Raw genomic sequence first — 20,075 nt, 5'->3', positions numbered from 1 at the left:
TATGAATGATGTCTCCGGACTGAGCATTGTCAGGGAGCAGAATGTCAGGGTTCACTAGTGAGCCACTGATGCCCTTTGGCTTCTAAAATGCTGTGAACCTGGGGGGAGGTTAAAAACCTCCAATGGCTGCCGTAAGGTGAGTTTTGAGGCTTCTTCAATTAAAAGGGCCATGGCAGCCACTGCTCTAAGGCAGGAGGGTCATCCTAGGGAAATTGAGTCTAGTTTCTTTGAGAAGGCCAAGGTCTGGGATCAGGTCCAAGAACCTGAGTTAAGACCCCCAGGACCTGGCCCCGCCTTTCATCTACATACAAAATTTTGTATTTTCTTGCTTTTCTAAATTGGGTAGAGTCAGGGCAGGGGCAGAAATCAGTTTGGCTTTCAGGGTCTTAAAAGCCTTTACCTGATCGGGCCCCAGTCAAGGGGCTTTGAAAGGGGGTTAGGTTATAGCCCAAATATTTAACGAACTGGCAGGCAATGTAGGCTTTGGATAAAGAGACCTGATGGCCCCTAGAGGCCAGAAAATTAAGGGTTTTTATGGCTGCATTTAGGGAAGCCTCTCAGGTGGGACTGCAGATTAAAATGTCATCCAACTTAATGCATGAAACTGCTGTTAAGTACCTCCAATTCCTTTAAATCTTTAGCCAGTGCCTGTCTAAATATGTGTGGGCTATCTCGGAAGCCTTGGGGCAGAACTGTCCACATTAATTAATGGGGATACCCTCCTGGCTTCACCCATTCAAAAGCAAAAAGAAACTGTGAGTCTTCATGCAAAAATCTTCATGCAAAAGAAAGCATCTTTAAGATCTAGAGTGGAGAACCACTTTGTGTCCCCAGAGATCTTAGTAAGAATGGTATAGGGATTAGGCACAATGGGGTGAATTGGAATAATGGCCTGCACTATACAAAACTCCCCATTCAGTTTTCTAAAAGGGAGAATTGGGGAGTTGCCGGAGACTTGTAGGGAACTAAAAGTTTGTGCTTAAGAAATTTCTCAATCAGAAGTTGCAATCCCTTCCTAGCCTTTGGCATTATTGGGTATTGACATTTATGGGGGAATACACTGGGTCCCACAGCCTAAGGCTGGAGTAGTGTGAGTGGCACACCCAGGGATTCCTAGGTCCCAGACAAAGGAATCTATTTTCTCCCAGATTTCAGAGGGAATATGGGAGGACTTTGAAAGTCCTTTGAAAGAAGCACAAAGAAAATCACCCAGAGATGTGAGAAGAGAAAATGGTTCCCAATTTCACCATTAAATCATACCCTAATAAGGGAGTAGGAGAGGAGGGAATAATAAGAAAGGATTATTTAAATAACAGATCACCAAACTGGCAGGGCAAAGGAAAGGTCTCAAAACAGTTCTTAATTTTCCCTTCAATCCCCATTATCCTGAGTGGGTGAGATCAGAGTGCCAAAGCAAGATAGAAAGAGAAGCCCCCATATCAAAAAGAAATTCAATAGTTTTACCAGCCACATTCAATGATACCTGGGGTTCGGCTGTTGTGATGGAGTAAGGAGTGACCTGGCCAAACCCTGGGCCCTAACATTGCTGGTCCTGAGAAGTCCAGAGGGCAGGGCATTGGGGGAGGGGGAGGAGTTTGAACCCTGTGAGCAGTCTCTCTCTTCCAGTGCATTCAGGGCAAGGACCAGGGGTTTCTTCTAAGGACAGTTGTGTACCCAGTGGCCCTATCCATGACACTTGAAACATGAACCCCTATAGTTCCCGGATGGCAGCAGTCAAAATTTGAGCCTGTTCTTTGTTTCTTGCTGTGACTATGTGGTGTTCCTCCTCTGCTGTTTCTAATAGCTGAGTCAGTTTGAGGCCCAAAGCTGGCTTCTGCAACTTCCTCCGCATATCTGGGACAGATTATTTAATTAACATCTCCCCAGGAAAGATCCTTAATCTGGGAGAGATTTGACACTGAACAAGACACCTGTACCCTGAGTGTCTCTTCCGGAGAGTCTGCTGCTTCTCCCAGAGGGTAGAGGTTAGAAAGGGTAGCTGAATTTAGATGCTGAAGAGAAAAAGGGGTCCCACTTCTTGTATGAGAGGGATTGAGGAGAGGGGTGGGGAAATTTCAGGATCTGGTTCAGGAGATGAGGAGGAACAAGTTGAAGAAATATTGTTGGACATAAGGTCCTAACTTTGATAAGGGAGTAGTTCTGGAAGGGATCCACATGCCTCCTGATAAGGACTGCATGGGAGTGCAGAGGAGGGCTCCTGTGTCCCTAGAGGAGTAGGAAGGAGGGGGTATTTAAAGGTTACTATCTAATTTTGATTCCCCTCCAATAAATTTTACCAGCATCATCCTGCAGTGCTGTTTTAATTTAGGATCTTGAGACAAGGCCATAAAGGCTTGGACATAGGGAACTTTAGTCCACTTGCCTTGCCTTTGGCAAAACAAATCAAGCTGCTGGATAGTGCTACAGCTAATTGAGCTTATTGAGCCATTAGTGGGCCATTTTTCCTGGTTCCCTATATATTGAGGCCTTTCAGGCCAAATTTGTCTCTGTTTTTTTTAAGAGACAGCCTAAGGAAGAATCCTTAGGAATAGAGACAGAGGTGGATTGTCCCATTTTTGCCACAAGTCTTAGATTTTCTGGATTCTGGCTGTCCTCTCAGCCATCCCTAGAGAAGGAAAGAGGTGACAGAAATCTCCTGATTAAGGTTACTTCTGCTAACAGATGCAGGAACTCTGAGTCTAGGTGTCCCTAGTCAAGAAAGTCTGCTGAGCATAGAGCTCCTGAAAGTCCTAAACCTTCCCAGGTGTTTGGGTTGTCCGTTGCTATAGAACAGAGACAACAGAGGCAAGAGGAGGCTTACCATGGCCAGGAGGATGTAAAATTTCAGGTATCCCCATACGGGCCACCAAATGTTGAGGGTTGAGAGATACCCTAACAGTGATGGGTCCCCAGGCCAGTGTCTCAGGTTTTGTGAAAGAATTCGCTGTCCCAGTCTGCAAGCGAGGTTTTTGGCAAAAATGGGTTTATTTCACTGAGAAACTATTTCTCTCAGTGGGCCCCTTCCTGATTAGGAAGATAGCGAAGTTTGGGGTACAATCTTTATTTTTATTTAGGTTTCTATGGCCCGGAGCTAGTGAGCAATCTCCAGATGACTTGAGGGACTAATTTCCAGGGCAATAATGGGTGGTAATTATGCCCCAGGCCAAGATCTCCAAATGAATTGTAGGTGGGGATTATTGTGGGAGTTTTCCCTGGGAATCAAGTAGGAGGGTGGGAATGCTCCCAAAGATCAGGAGGGATTGAGATTCAGGGATTTTCCAACCCAGATCCACCCCCCTCCCAAAAATGAGGAGAACACAGTTCTATTACACCATCTCTATCCTAGGATCAAGGTCAATTCTAATAGGGATCCTGATCTTGAGCATAGGAAAATTAACATGGTTGCAAATGAACTTCTTTACAATGCAGCTACCCTCAAATGTGCCTGGCATAGAGTAGGTACTTAATGAATATTTAGTTACTGGCTAATAAAAGTGGCGTCTGAGTCTATTTTTTGTACCCAAATCTGTATTCCAAAATTCTTGCAAAGTTAACTTATGTACCTCCAAGTCTTCTTCCAAAGAAGACGACTTGCTCCAATTCCCTGTGCACTTTTCTAAGAGGGATGAGTGATAGTCCACAATCCCTAGACTCTTTCAGTGTCAAAGCCATCTGCATTGTCATTCCTCATGCATGGAACATTTTAATCTCAGGAAATTATAGAGAACATATGAATAATACATTAATCGACATTCATTCAATAGATGATCTTTTGTTGATATTAAGGAGGGGGACCCCAGACATATCATGAGGTGTCTCAAAAGATTTTGCAGGCTTGAACCCATCTCCTAGTTAAGGGGCAAAGATTTTCTTAAAATTACTGAGTGAACTGAATTCTAAGAGAATACAGTAAAGATACTGAAGCAAGAAGATAGACTTATAGTTTTCAATCATAGCTATATTCATTCTATGGCCCAAGAGTAAGGCTAGGAATGATGAATTGAGGGTGGTGTTCAGATAGATTGGGTGTGCTCAGTTTTCTGAGACAGATTCCAAAGCCAGAAGACCAAGGACTTATTAAAACAGAAGCCCCCAAATCACATTACATCACTTTCACCTTATCTTACCCAGAACCAAACTTTCAAATTACTTCAAGTATTTCCAAACCATGCTGCTGTACTCTCTCTAGAGAACATCTCACTTCACCTAGTCTTGCATCTCCAACTACTTACTGGACAACTAGATGTCTCACAACCATTTAAAATTCTTAAGTCCAAAATTCAACTCAATATCTCCCCTTCTCCAAGTCCTACCCTCTTTCTAAATTTCCTTTTACCTCAAGAGCCCCACCATCCTGCATCCTCCCAGTCATAATGATGAAGAACTGAGTAACAAGGTAGAGTTGGCAGAGAAAGTCAGAAGTACTGATAAGATTACTTCCTGAGGCAATCAGGGAAGGGCACTGGTGGAGATAAGCTCAACCTTACAGTCCCACCCTCTATGGAGGTCTTGAGTAACCTGTAGCAGATCAGAAAGCCAAGTTACGATGTCAAGCCCACAAGGTTAAATTTCCTTATAAATCTGTCCATGGCCTATAACATCTTTGTTGAAATCTTTTTGTTGTGGGGTTTTTTGGTCCTTTGTTCTCAAAGAAGACTAAAATAAAGAGATGATGCCATGACATGCAAATGAATTGGCTTTAAATGAAGGAGGACTGTGCAAGATCACCTGCCTCATTTTCTCCTCCAGTTCATCTGGGTGGCCAAATACATCTCAGGACAACTGGAGATAGTCCTGAGTGCAATGGGAGATGCTTGGCCTTTTTAAGCTAATGTCTTAGTCTCAAGAACTAGCAGCTATTATGTTGAAGAAACTTAGGTCTTGGAATATATTTCATAAAATAAAAGAGCTGAGGTTACTACCAACAGTAACTTACCCAGAAAACTTAAGTAATAACTCTGAATTTTTAAAAAAGGATAATTAAAAAACTGAGAAACGTTTAGGTATTTGTGACGAAAACAGCAGAACTTAGGGGGCAAATTGACATTAACATTCAAGAGAAATATAAACATTAAAGACCTAAAGGACTCAATAAGATCAACTTTTTTGATTTTTATATATCAAAATATTATTAATTCTTTTATGACTATCACTTTGAGTTGAGTATGATGGGATAATTCTAAATAAATGTGTGGAAGGAAAGAAGGGAAGGAGGAAGGGAGAGTGCCAGATAAGTTTAATGTTTATATTTTGTTTTTTAGATTATAAATATTAGGGGAGTTACATGTGCATATGTAACAAATAAATATCCGCATATCAGGGTGCATCCTCAAACTTGTTACAGATGAATGATCAAAAAAGTTTGGAGATCAGTGCAGCATATGCTCTATAAGATTTCTTCTATCCTTGCTTGACATTTTGTGTTCTCTCATTCCAAGGTTCCTTCCAGCTTTCTTCCAACAGTCATTTTTTGATCCCAAACTCTTGGTGTTCCTTTTAAATATTCATTGCACTCATTACCTAAACTACACGTCTTGGAAGCAAAGTAGATTGAGCTCCCTCCCCCTACCCACCCATCTAACCTTTAAAGCATCTTTTAGCCCAACTCCAGCAGAGCCATATGTGGGCGCCTCCTTATGGTGTGAGTGAGCTTGGGATCTGGGTGTGCCCCACTTTCTTCCCGGTCTTCTCCATAACTTCTGTCCTATGTTCTGGGGCCTTCTCCCTTTCCATCCTCCCCCTTCTTGTCCTCTTCTCACTCGTGGAGTGGCTTTTGATTGCTTTTCTTCTGCCCTAAGGAGTGTTTCCACTACCATTACGCTTCATCCCCGTCAGGCCCAGGGGAGTGTGTTGCTCCGAGCCCATCCGCGGTGGAGGGGAGGGGGAGGGGTGGAGAAGGGACACCCACGCGCGCACTCATAGGAAAATGGCAGGGACCCGGCCAGGGCTGTCAGCTGCTGGAACCCGTGGCCATAGCTAGCAGCCTGGGATCCCTCCCCCAGCCCCAAATCAGCCAAAGGACCCCCGCCTCCACGCCACCCGCGCCCGCGATGAGCCATCAGCGTTCTCCCAAATCCAGCCAAACGCCGAGTCACTGCCACAACTACGCTTGGGGCCGAGTCCCTGATTATCAGTCCAGGTTCTCATCCTTTCTTCCTCCCAACCCCACGCAGCTGCAGGTGCAAGTGAGGACGCCCCCACCAGTGATTCCACGCGACACGCGGCTTGCTCTCCGGGAAAAATGAGGTGAGCTCGTTCAACCAGGTGAGGTCTCATTCTGGGTAGGGGAGGAATGCCTAGGACTCGCGCGCCGGGTAGGCTTGGGGGAGGGAGGCTCGTTTCTGCAGCCCGGCCCCCTCTTCTCCCCCCCCCCCCCCAGACCCGCCGCGTGCTGGGGAGTCTGGGCGGACGCAAACCTGGAGCTGGGCCCGAGACGGGTCCGGGAGGAGTCTGACACATGTGGCTGTGTTTGGCAGGGGCCCGGCCTTGGGGAGGCTGTGAGGAGGAGCTACAACTCGTGGCCCCACCTCCCTCCCCGCTAGCTGTGTGCGTCGGTCCAAACTTGGAAGATTTCCAACCGGGAGCTGGCCTTGGCCTGATCCAGCTCTGCCCAAAGCTGAGGGGAATCCCTGGGGGAAGTGAGGCCGGACATCTGTCCCTCTTCCCCGCCCCTCCCGTTTTTATCTCCCCGGGGATAGTGCTGGTGTTGGATGTGTGGGAGGATGCTCCGGGATGTTCTCCCAATTGGCACAGGTTGGGAAGTGTATGGGTGAGGAGGGAGGGGTCTCACACCTGGAAGTAAGAACGTTTCTGGCAGTTCTGGCTGGCAAGACCTGGAGTCACATGACAGCTGATGTCATCGTTTTCTGCTGTTTGACAATGAAGGAAGGGCAGATGGCTATCCAGGGGCCCTTTCTGAAATTCTTTCGCCATGTTCTTGCATCTTTCTCTTCCCCTTCCCCATGTATTCTGCTCTATTTGATTGTCTTTTCCCCCATTTTCTCACTGTGGTTATGTTTCTGCTGCAATCTATGTGTCTCCTTCAGTGGTTTTCGTCCATCTCTAAATCAGTGTCTGTGCCCTCTGGGTGCTGGTCTCTCTCCCAGCCCCCACTCCTATCCGTACTTGTCTCTGTTCCTGCCCCTGTCACTGACTTCAATCTCTGCCTATCTCTGATTCTCTCTTTGTATTTCCATCTGTCGGTGTACCTGTGTTTTCTGTATGTCTCTTCTGTGCATACGTGTCTCACCGTGATTGTGACTCTGGTATCTCTGTGATGGCTTACTCTTTCTCACTCTGCCTTTTGGAAAGATAGGGGTTTAATTGGAAGTTGCACTGCAATTCATAATTGAAGAATAATCAATCCACTGTACCAAATACCAGTCTTTGCTTGAAGGCCTCCAGCTAGAAGGGACTCATTCCACTTTTGAATGCTTTTAATTGTTGGGAAGTTTTTCCTTATATCAAAACTAAATTTGCCTCTTTATAACTTCTAGCTATTGTTTTCTCTCCCTCACACCCCTCTCTTCCCCCTAATTAAAAAAATGGAGGAGGGAGGGTAAACTTTGTCAAATAAGCGGGTTCAAGCAAAACAAATCCAGTGTCTGTTTCTTCTTTGAGTCCATCACCCCTCTGTCACAAGGCAGATAACATGCTTCCTCACAGATAAACCGGAGAAATAGTTTGTCATTGGATTGATCACTGTTTTAAGGTTTTCAAAGATGTCTTTCAAGTGTTATTTTTGGAGAGATTGTTTTCCTAGTTCTACTTACTTCGCCTGTATCAGTTCATACAACTTAGGAGTTTTATGTTTCTATGCTAAATTGTATGTATGGACTCAACATTCCTTTATCTGGTTCAGCTAAGAGTAAGGTTTCTCTGGTGCCTATTTCTCCTTAACTTTTCCTCTTTGCTTGTATACTCTTCTTAGGCACTTCCTTTATGAGAAATTAATCCTCTTGTCTAAACTATTGTATTCCTTACCTTTCTTTTCTTTTTGCCCTCTTCAAACTCTCAGAAAAACTGATATGTAATTTTTACTTTGTCCTTTGTTTTTCTTGTTAAATATCTTCATAGTCCTTTGAAAATATTAAGGTTCTACAGAAACACTTGATTTTTCTCCCTCATTAGGATTTGAATACTACAAGGACAGACCCAAATATAAGATTTGAATAAATTTACTTTTCTAGATTTCTTTGGATTCTCATGTATGTATTTCAAATTTCCTACTCAGCTTTAGTCTTTTCACAAGAAATGCTTGAAAATTCTCTATTTTATGAACAGTCTTCTCCCTCTCCCTCTCTTCTACCCTGTAGAATTATATTCATGGTTGTAACTCTACATCACTTGCCTTTTGGAATATTGTATTCCATTATTTTCTCTCATTTTTAATAGAAATTGCCAGATATTATTTGATCCTGACTGTAGTTCTTTGGTATATGAACTACAGTTTTATAGCCCTTTGAACATAGTTTCAAAAATTGCTCTCCAGAATGGTTGGATCAGTTCACAACTCTTCATTCATAATGGATGACAGTGTATTAGTGTCCCAGTTTTACCACACCCTTTCCTACATCCATCATTTCCTTTTTTGTTATATTAATCAGTGAGATCGATGTGAGATGGTACCTCAGTTATTTTAATTTGCATTTATCTAATCAATAGTGATTTTGAGCATTTATTTATATTACCGTATTTTATATATATATATATTTAGTGTTACTATCATCTTATTTTTTTTGTCTGAAACTACCTGTTCATATTCTTTGACCATCTATCAATTAAGGAATGACTTGCATTTTTATAAATTTGGCTCAGTTCTCTATATATTGGAGGTAATTTCCTCCCGGTTTTCTGCTTTTCTTATAATTTTGCTTGCATTGGTTTTGTTTGTGGAAAAACTTTTCAATTTTATATAATCAAAATTATCTATTTCGCATTTTGTAATGTTCTCTATCTCTTGTTTGTTCACAAATTCTCCCTTTATTCAAAAATCAAACAGATAAGCTATTCCATGTTCTCTTAATTTGCTTATGATATTATTCTTTATGTGTAAATCATGTACTCATTTTAACCTTATCTTTATTTTTGTTGGTCTATATTTAGTTTCTGCCATATTATTTTTCAGTTTTCCCAGCAGTTTTCATTTTTGATATTTGTAATTTGATTTTCTTTTTTCCTTTTAAAAATCAAATTAGTCAATGGTTTATTGATTTTATTGCTCTCCCTCACCCCTCTACAAAGTTAGCTTCTGGTTTTATTCTAGTTTATTCAATGGCCTTTCTTTCAATTTTATTTATCTCTCCATTGATTTTCAGGATTTCCAATTTGGTATTTAATTGGGATTTTTAACTTGTTCCTTTTCTAGTTTTTTTTTTTTTAAGTTGCATGCCCAATTCATTGATCTGCTGAAATAGTTTATGTTTTGAAAAGAATGGATTGACTATTTCTGCTTCTTCTGCATTGGTTATGAGGTTTTAATGCCCTAATTCATGGTCAATTTTTCTGTAAATATCATGCACTGCTAAGAAAAAGGTATATTCTTTTCTATTCCCATTCAGTTTTCTCCAAAGATTTATCATATCTAACTTTTCCAGAGTTTTATTCACCTTCTTAACTTCTTTCTTGTTGTTGTTGTTGTTGATGTTTGTTAGATTTATATAGTTCAGAGAGGGAAAAATTGAGGTCCCTGACTAGTATAGTTTTATTATCTATTTCCTTTTGTAATTTATTCAGCTTTTCTTTCAGAAATTTAGAAATTTAGAAAAGTTAGGTGTCTATATATTTAGTATTGATATTATTTTGTTGTATATGATACCTTTCAACAAGATACAGTTTCCTTCTTCATGTTTTAATTAGGTTTATTTTTGCTTTTGCTTTGTTAAATTATGATTACTTTCTTTTCTTCAGCTGAAGCATAATAGATTCTGCTCTAGCCCTTACCTTTACTCTCTTGTGTGCTTCTCTGTTTCAAATATATTTCTTATAAACAACATATTGTAGGATTCTGGTTTTTAATCCATTCTGCTATCTGTTTCTGTTTTATCGATGATTTCATCCCATTCACATTCATAGTTAGGATTACTAACCATTTATTTCCCTCTGTTTTTTTTTTTTTTCCTGTTTGTCTTCTCTTTATCTTCTCCCTCTTAAATAGTGTTTTGTTTCTGTCTATTCCCTTTCTTCTGTCCATCTCTCAAGGAAGCTAACTACTACTCACCAATTTGAAGCTTTCTAACCACTCTGGAGCTTTCTTTGGGGAGCCTTCTATTCTAATTGCCACCAGACTCACAACCTGCAGCAACAGATATTTGTCTCTGATCTGTCTCTGCCTTACCAAGAGATGATTGATGTGTTTTCTAGCACTGGTTCTGGCTATTGCCTATGAACTTTTTGTACAATTCTGAGCTGAAAGAAGACAGTTTTAGTTTCTCATTTGATTTGTTAACCATTATTCAATTTGGTGTAGATTTTTTTTTCCTATGCATTTTCTAGAGTAGGTATATGGGAGTGAGCCAGCCATCATGACCAGAAGTCCAATTCAGGACCTTCTTATCAATCATCAAGTCATCTTGGTTCTTAGCTCCCTATTATCCCCTTTTGTTTCTTCTCATCCAAAGATCATTTCGTTTTGCAGAGAAGCAAAAAAAAGAGGTAAGAAATTTAGCTTTCTCTCTTTCTTTTCTGTCTTAACCCTATCCCTTTGATTCTCTCTTTTACCCAGTATAACTTTGACAGGGAACAACAATAACCCATTTTTGTTCTTCGCTTTCCTCACTAATGTCAGCTTATTTTGAGCTTTGGTACTCATGACAATACTAGTACAGGAATACAAATTTTTATATTCATAATCTGTTATACTCCTGGTTTCCAGGTTAAAAACAAGCATAACTGAGGGTTGTTTTTTTGTTTGTTTGTTTTGGAGTTTGTTTTTTTTAAAGCTGAGTTTATCAGCGAATTCCTTGGGCATTTTCATCAGTCTCTTTAGACATCTTCCCTACTTCCAGTTTGTCATAATTGTTTTTCTTTGTGTTTTCAGAATTTAATTCTTGAGAATCTTCTAGTTCCTCTTGGCCTTATTTTCTTTGCTGGTCCTTTAGCCCATAAAATTCTAGCTCTAAAATTCTCTGCTATTCAAAATTCTAGGGTATGTGTCATTTGTTCATTCATTCATTCAACAAGAATTTATTAAGCTTCTACTATATGTTAGGAACTTGTTAGGTACTGGCTCATATTTCTCCTTCTTTATCACAAATTCTAAGCTTGAGAAATAGAATTCTCTCTTTCCTTCAAGATTCCTATCATTTCTATCCCAACAACTAGTTCCTTTTAGTGAGACTCCGGTCCCAAATTCAAGTTCATCTTTTTTTGGTTCTGGTACCTTTTAAAGGATGAAATAATGATTAAGAAAGTCATAAAACCTGGAGATCAATTCTGCAATTAGAGGAGGGGTGTAGGGTAAGGAATTGGCAAGTGTCTGGAATCAGTTTCCCAACTTGATCTCTCCAGCAACTGAGATCTCAACCGGGATCCTAACTGCTGATCTAGTCCCATTCCATCCCAGCCTTTAAGGTTGTTGGTCTTACCACTCCAACATTTTAGAGCCATTTCTTCCTCAATCATTGCAGTAACCTAGGACTTATCCATGCTCTGCCTTCTCTTCATGGTACCTTAGCTATAAATGATTAGTGACTGCAGGTTGCCTGTCGCACTGAAAGCTCTCAGCACCAAGTCCTTTGCACCTGGCTGTATAAAAGAAATTTGAATGGAAAAGTTTGAATGGAAAAATTGGTGAGTTTTAAGGATTTTCCAAAAGCAAAGCCAATGACTGATCAAAAGGATGAGGGCCAATTTGCACATCCATACTCAAAATCTCCCCATCTTCTACCTATCCACACCACTTTACCCCTGCCCTGAATCTACTCAATTATTCCTTGCTTTCAATATCCTGCAGACTTCCAGAAAGATAAAATGTGTCATAGACCTTGCTTAATTTCTTTTTTGGTGCTTTCACACCATATCTTTCTCTGTGTGATTTTCTTTGCATTTATGTCTTCCTCTGTGCATGCTTCTCTTTCCCTTTTGAGAAATTTCTCTCTTCCTCTTCTCCCTTTTTCTCTCTGTTTCTCTAGACCTGGGTGTGCCTCCCTGTTTCCATTTTTCTCCCTTATGCATGTTTTTCTCTTCTGTATATCTCTTTTTCTTGTTTCCTGTCTCTGTGTATTCCTCTGTGATTTTTCTATGGTTATGTATGGATTTCTCTCTGTTCTTGTCTATTTATTTCTATCACTATGTATCTCTTTGTCTTTTTAGGTCTGTATGTATGTTTCTGTGCATGTCTCTGTCTTTCTCTATTTGTCCATCTCTCTGTCTTGACCTATCCCTTTTGCATGGTCTAATGGTCACATGGCTAGTAAATGTCTACATAAATTTTAGCTATTATCATTCCAGTAGATTATCTGTACATTGGTGTGTCTATGCATGCTAGCTCTTCATGGTATATGAACAGAATACAGATTCATACTTGACACTTTCTCTGTCTCCCTTAAAAGAAATGAGATAATGATTTTCCATTATCTTTTCCAAGGTTAGTTTGAATATTTATCTGGTAAAAGCTGGGAGAAATCTCTCTCATGATTGAAGTATATTAATTACTACTCTTGTGGAAGCTGTGATATGAAATCAGAAGCCTTCTTGTTTCATTTAATGTGGTATAATGGTTCTTCAGGGAAGAACTGGGTTTGAGTCTTGTCTCAGATATCTTCAAACTTGTCATTCTGAGCAAATCGCTTCACCTTTCTGAGCCTGAATTTACTCATCTATAAAGTAGATATAAAACAGAGTTCTTGTAATGATCAAATAGCATAATATATGTAAAGCATATATAAAACTTAATTCTATATCATTGGTTTCTAAACTTTTCATATTAAATACCTTTATCAGTAAAAATGTTTTTGAAATTTACTCCAAATATCTGTATATTTATTTATAAATTATATACATATGCTACCATATTATTAATCATTTACATTGTAAAACAAAAAAAATTTAAATAAGATAAAATGAACTTATATTTGATTATGGAGAAATTTAGGAATGTCATATTGTCTGTTATGAGAATGAATTGGAATGTGAAAAGATTTGGGTCAAGATCAATTAAAAAGCTATTGTAATAGTCCATACAAGTGATAATGTGAGCCTGAACTAGACCTGGTGTCATGTGAGTAGAAAGAAATCAATGTGAGAGGTGTTGTACATGTGGAATCAATAAGATCCAGTAACTGATTGCTTATGAAGAGTAGAGGAAATGAGAAATCATGGATGGCACAGAAGTTTTATATCTAAATGACTCAAGTGTGCTGATAACCTCAATAGAAACAGGGGCATGAAATGGGAGCAAGTTTGGGGAAAATCATGTAATGATACCTGTGGCTCTGATTTCTACCTCTTCATGCCTATTCATCCTAAACAACTCATTCTGACCCACCAAAAAATGAAAAGAGATGGAGTTTTTACTCAGTGTCTAGAAGTATAGAAGCTGCCACAGGATGCCTTCTCCAGCCACCAAGTTACCTGGGAGGTAGAGAGAAGCAAGGGAGGGGGGAAGGATGGAATTTTGTCCATGTCTTTTCTGGGAAAAGTGACAGACAAAAATGAGAAGTCCCTAAAGGTGTCATGCTCCACTTAGGAGGGAAGAGACTAAGAGCTCTCACCACCATGAGTTTCATAGGGGAAACAAATTTCTCTATTGGCTTAGTCTTAGGAGTAGGATGAAATCCATCTTCCCCTGCTTCCATTGAACACCCCTGGAGATCTTGTCAAGACCCCAATGGTGTCATACTATAGCCCATTAGAAATGCAACACACACACATACATACACACACACACATATACACACTATGGAAATATCTACATTAACTATTATGATAAATGCAATGGATTCTTCATTTGTGTAGGTAACTCTGCATGTGAATCTGCATGTGTACATATATATATAGAATATTGAGAGGATTGAGTTAATTTTAAGCAAGATCCCTTAATTCCCTTGTACATAATTAAATGTACAGCTGTTGGCTCAGGCTAATACCATAAAACATTATTTTGTATGCAGATGGTTTTCTCTTTCTCCCTATTTCTCCCTTCTTTTTCCTTAATTGTTTTTTAATGAAAATTTTCTTATAACTGGTCCCTTTAGAATACAGCATTACTTAATTTTCTGATCAACAAGAACATAATTCATTTTATTTCCTCCATCTCCCCACTCTCTATATACACATGCACAGGGGAAACACACACACACACACACACACACACCACACACACACACACACTTTAGGAACAAATATACAGAAAGCAAAGCTATAGAAATGAAGAGATTCCAGTGTTTGAGGAAAATACTGTCCTTTCTTCTCTGAAAAATAAGCATTTTTAAATTGTCCCTGATAGTCTGTGACTCCAGCTCTTTTATGAGAGTCTCTAGATTATTGCTTATGCTGATGACAGTGAGCTCCCTGTCATTAATATTCTCAGGATTTAGCAGAGTGTCTAGAATATAGTAAGCACTTAATAAATGCTCACCGACTGACACGTGAATCACTTGGATCCTCTTAGAGTATGAAAATATTCTGTCAATTGGGATGTTCCTTGAATGACAAATTGATTCAACAATGAAAAGGATGTTCTCTCTCCTTCTGCAGTTTTGGTTTTCATTTCTAGGACAGAAAACTAAACCACCAATCATCTTTCTAGTTTGGCAGATTAAGTGTTATGCTCCCATTTCATCAATGATTGCTTTAGCGGTTCCATTTCCATAATTGACTTTGTTTTTTGGCAAAGAAATCAATTTATTTATTTAAATCAATAACAAAACAGAAACAGCTCTCCCTTTGAAAGGTAATTTGGCTCAACAGAGAGAACCCCAGATTTCACCTAAAGAGAAATGCCCCAAAGCCTCTAGGATAGTAAACTGGGCATAGGGATATGAGGGAGATTATTCTTTCCTCTCATGTTGGCTTCCTCCCCGTCTCATTCTCCTTTAGCATCCATATTGTATCTCAAGCAAGTAGATGATGCAGGGGATAGAGTGCTAGGCCTAGAGTCAAGAAGACTCATCTTCCTGAGTTAAAATCTGACCTCAGACACTCACTAGCTGTGTGATCCTGGGTAAGTCTCTTAATCCTGTTTGCCTCGATTTTCTCATCTGTAAAATGAGTTGGAAAATAAAATGGCAAACCACTCCAGTATTTTTGCCAAGAAAACTTCAGATGGGGTTACAAAGGATTATACATGAAAAAAAATGAAAATAACAAAGAATTATACATGATTGAAAAATAAAAATATTTTAAATCAAGGTTGAAGGGCAGAAGTACCCAAAGTGACCCTGAACAGACTTAAGAAATTCTAAAGAGCTGAAGAGTTTGACACTCTTCTCTCTCCAGCTCTCATCAACCCCACCCTACTCCTCACAGGCACAGAGTCCTAGTACAATTGCTTTAATGGTACTTCATAGAAGGATTCTGGTTTCCCTCTATGAAAGATACATTCAGTAACAGAATCTGACATAACCATACTAGAACATATGGAGCTAGAAGGGAATTGTATAGACTGACCAATCCCCTCAGAAAACAAAGAAACCTAGAGAAGGGCTCATCTTGAAAGAGTGAATGACAGAGGCAAGATTAGAAGAAAGGTCCTCTGAGGCTGTCTAGTTCTTTTTCACTACACTACAATCATTCACACCAAATAAATATGAACCAAAATTCTAACCCAGATTCTCTGTCTCCAGAGCCAGTATTCTTGCCACTTTACCATATCACTGTGGGACAGAGAGCCCTCTTCCCACAAAGCTTTGGGCTTACACTTACCTACATTCATTCTGTGAGAACTTAATCCTAAAGGAGAGGGAGAATCTGGCTATGTTCTCTCTGATTCTTTCCCTACTCCACTGTAAAACCTCAAGGAAATCAACAAAACAAAGCTCAGCTGTGACTTAGGACTAGGACCTCTCAAAAACGTTGGTAACATAATTCCATCTAGCAAAGATACTCAGTGTCCAATATGGCTATCAGGCATAGGATGACCATTATCTCACCCTTCTAAAAGTACTTAAAATGTAAAAAGACTCAAATATAAAGCCAATGAAATTCAGAAAACAAGGCATATCAAGCAACTCCTACTTGTTATCCTCCATTCAGAAGAGAACAACAACTTTCTGAGACTACAGAATGAATATTTTGAATTTACATCCATCTTAGACCAGCACAGTTTGAGCAAATGTGATACACTCCATCTCCTGGCCCTGGATAAGGATTTTTTTTTTGATCCTTCAGTTACAAGATCCCTTCAACTGTGCTCATCTCTCCTTAGAGAAGGACTTGGGATTTCTTGAAATTTCTCACTCACAAGGAATTACTAAGATGGATATCTAGACACTCAGTGCAGCAAATATAAAATGTTAAATTCAAGTCAGGAAAACCTTAATTCAAATCCTGCCTCAGATACTTAATTGTGTGACCCTCTTTTGTTTCCTCAATCATAAAGTGAGGACAATAATAGTACCTACTTCAAGGGTTGTTGTAAAAATTAAATAAGATAGCTGGAAAGTGCTTTGCAAAACTTTGAAGAGCTTCATCATCATCATTACCACCACCACCACCATCATCATCCCTTAGAATCTGTGATCTAAGGGGGAAACAAAAAGGCAAAGAAAGACACAAGGAGGGATTTAGAAGGTGGGAGTGGTTATTGTTTCTCATGTTCCCTATATATCAAGGGATCCTGGTTCATATAAAAGTGAATATTTTCTATGGGAGAGAGGAGCAATTGCTTTACTTCTGCTTACTTTGAGTCAAGGGATAACCTTGTGTATTTAGCCAGTCTGCCAGAGAAGCTGACTCTCACCCTGCTTCTTAGATTTATAGTTGGAGCAGAAATGCTCCCCTAGCTCCTGCTCCTGACCATAATCATCTGTTCTCTAATAGCTTAAGTTTGTGGTGCCAGGATATGGATCAAGCCTCAAAGCATGGAAGAGGATAATAAGCCTTTGCTAGATGTTCACCTCTGCTCTACTTGGGAATGTTAAGTGCTTATAGCTTGATTATACCCATTTTCTTAAAGGTGACCCTCAGTTCCTAAGACCTCTGAGACAATGTGGTCTAACAGAAAGAGCACTGACTTTGGACTGGAAAACCTTAACTCAAAGCTAACAGAATGGTGAGGCAGGTAGGTGGGACAGGGGATAGAACACCACTCCTGGAGTCAAGAAAACTTGAGTTCAAATCAGGTCTCAGGCACTGGCTGTGTGATCTTAGGCAAGTCTGTTTGCCTTAGTCCACTGAAGAAGAAAATGGCAAACCACTCCCATGTCTTTGCCAAGAAAACCCCATGGATACAGAATTAGCAACAACATGCTGTGTGATTTGGGGCAGGTAACTATGTATCTCTGAGCATCAATTTCCTCACCTGTAAAAGCACATAATTGAACTCAGTGTTTGCAGTCCTTCTAGAATCAGGGGTTCTCAAACTACGTCCTGCGGGCCAGATGCAGCAGCTGAGGATGTTTATCCCCCTCACCCAGGGCTATGAAGTTTCTTTATTTAAAGGCCCACAAAACAAAGTTTTTACTATAGTCTGGCCCTTCAATAGTCTGAGGGACATGAACTGGCCCCCATTTAAAAAGTTTGAGGACCCCTGTTCTAGATCTAAATCTATGGTCCTATATACCCAGCTTTATGATTTAGAGTATATTGAAATTTAAATTAAACTCAACATAGCAACATTACATTTAATTAATGTTTTAGCATTTCAGTACACCTTTTAATTTATTTCTTGGTGGAAATACAAACACCCACACACGCACACACACTCCCTATGTACCCCAGGCCCAGAATTGCTTCGACCTCGGAAATGTATAAGGAAAACACCAGATTCTCATAATTATAAGTGTTTTGAAGATATACCTAATAATAAGACCTAATAATTGAACAGGTAATGATTTTCAATTGTAATTATTAAAGGACATTAGAAATTACAAAATAATTATTACTTAAATACTTCATAGGTTTGTGATATTATGGGTGTCAGTAATGTGGATTTTAATAGTTTTATGATTTAATAGTTTCCAAGATTTTCTGTGGTTGAAAATTTTATCACTCTGAAGCCATTTAGTCAAATCAAATTTGACTATATATCTCCTTTAAGGACAGAAAGACCTTTTAAAGAGTCATTGTGTAGTGCCAGAGAAATTGAGCAAGATAGAGATTATACTATGGCACAACAGTTGTCCAGGAAGAAGACTGCTGGAACAGAATGTTGTATACATTACCAGATAACATTTTTGTATGATTTTTGATTAATTGTTTTATCTTGACCAAAAAGGAGGGAGCTAGGAGGAGATTGGCATAACTAAGATAAAAAAAGGACATAAATAAAATACAAATATATAATTGTGTCCATACTTGGAGCATACTTGTTTTTATTTTGTACATGTGTTATCTATTTGTGTAAGTGTGCATAATGTATCCTTGTTGTTATATGTGTTGTGCTACAGTTCTCTTTTAATGTCCTGACCCAGTTTCCCTAATTGTCCTATTCAGTTACTCTGCCTCAGATTATAACCATTCCCTTTTAATGTTAGGATAAAGGTCTTATATCTTAGATCTTAGGTTATAATCATTCCCTCATAATGTTTGATGGGATAAAGGTCTTTATCCATTTTAGACATCATTAGAATAGCAGGAGCCTCTCCAGTACCTCTCATTATGGCATCCTAGGTGCCTTCCCCCCTTTAGGTCATCTCCATCCAGGTACTTCCCCCATTATGTCATCAGTCTTGTAACCCTATAAAAGAATCTTGTATCTGATATTCGATGCTGGATTCTTTGAGATGATAGTCTCATTCAGCCCTGAGACCAAACCATGGATCCATTTAAATCTCTCCATTTAATAAATTATTAAAATATTCTCTAATCTCTTGCTCAGTTTCTCTGGCATTACATTTTGGAGGACCCAGTGTGATGTTAGAAAATGAGCAGGATCAGAGATAAGAGACTTTCCAGTCTCTGTCTTGGGCAGGGTGGCTGCAGATCTGAATTCCTGGCCTGGAGAGGTCAGGCCCCCCTGGATTTTTTTTCCTAGAGCCTCTGGGAAAGAGAGTAGTTTCCAGCCACAACAGCCTGATGGTAGACACCCCCATTTTGGCCACAGGAGAGTAAGTCTGTCTGGATACCTTTTGGGGTACCATCTGGTTAAATTTTAAAACCTGTTCTGTTCTGTCTATATGCTAGCATCTGTATTCCCAGAATTATAAAATGTCTTTTTAAGACACCATTTGGCTTAAAAAAAAGGGGGGGGGGGGAAGGGCCAACAACTTCCCTCAGGGCTATTCTTTCCACATAGCCCCTGGTCTGTGTTAAATGTTTTGACTGCGCAGTCTATGTGTGTTCTGTGGTCTTGGTGATTTGTTTGTCTGTTTTGTTATTTTAAGAGCTCTGTTAAATTTAAGAACAATGCTCAAATTTGGGAATTGGTTATTTCAATACCGAACTCCAGCTGGAGAAAACATTTGATTAGGAATTTTAGGATGATTCTAAATTTGGGAAATGCCTTGCTATGCCAGATTTGTTCTGAGTATTTTTTTGGGCAGTTTTAAAATTGTGGGAAATAATTTTACTGTTGCCTATGCAGGCTAGATTGAGTTATCTTTAAGTATAAGATCTTAAAAGAACAACAGCTTGTTAAAGAAGTTCTGTTAACGTGCCTGAAAGGGGTCATGTACCTCTAATTAGGTAAATTATGTAGCAAAAAGGATATGATTTTTCTGAAGGCTCCAACTCTGGCCAAGTTGGAGCTTAGGAGAAGTCCATTGGGAGTAATGGCCACATAGGGCCAGAGGGAGAGAAAGAAAAACTATGCTGTTTCATTATTTGAAATGTGATAGGAAAACAGTTTTATATTATTGGGAATGTAAAGGGTATTTGGTTCAGAATTTGTTACCTATATTATAACATTGTAAATTATGCTTTAAATCCAGCTCTGCTGGACATGAGGGTTTTATGGAATCTTACACTCTTCCTCC

At 39.5% G+C, this 20,075-nt stretch overlaps 1 protein-coding gene across 1 annotated transcript in view; it reads left to right on the top strand.

Annotated features, from left to right (window-relative positions):
* The first annotated feature begins 5,601 nt into the window (after window positions 1–5,601).
* The window catches only part of EVL (Enah/Vasp-like), a 261,471-nt gene continuing 246,997 nt past the window's right edge, over window positions 5,602–20,075 (top strand). The window contains exon 1 of the mRNA XM_051978387.1: window positions 5,602–6,246. Coding sequence (XP_051834347.1) covers window positions 6,242–6,246 — 5 coding nt within the window. The 5' untranslated portion in view covers window positions 5,602–6,241. The remainder of the gene's footprint in view (window positions 6,247–20,075) is intronic.

This window comes from Antechinus flavipes, chromosome 2 (assembly GCF_016432865.1).
Source record: "Antechinus flavipes isolate AdamAnt ecotype Samford, QLD, Australia chromosome 2, AdamAnt_v2, whole genome shotgun sequence".
Classification (NCBI taxonomy): Eukaryota; Metazoa; Chordata; class Mammalia; order Dasyuromorphia; family Dasyuridae; genus Antechinus; species Antechinus flavipes.
This window is presented reverse-complemented; position numbering and strand designations above follow the sequence as displayed.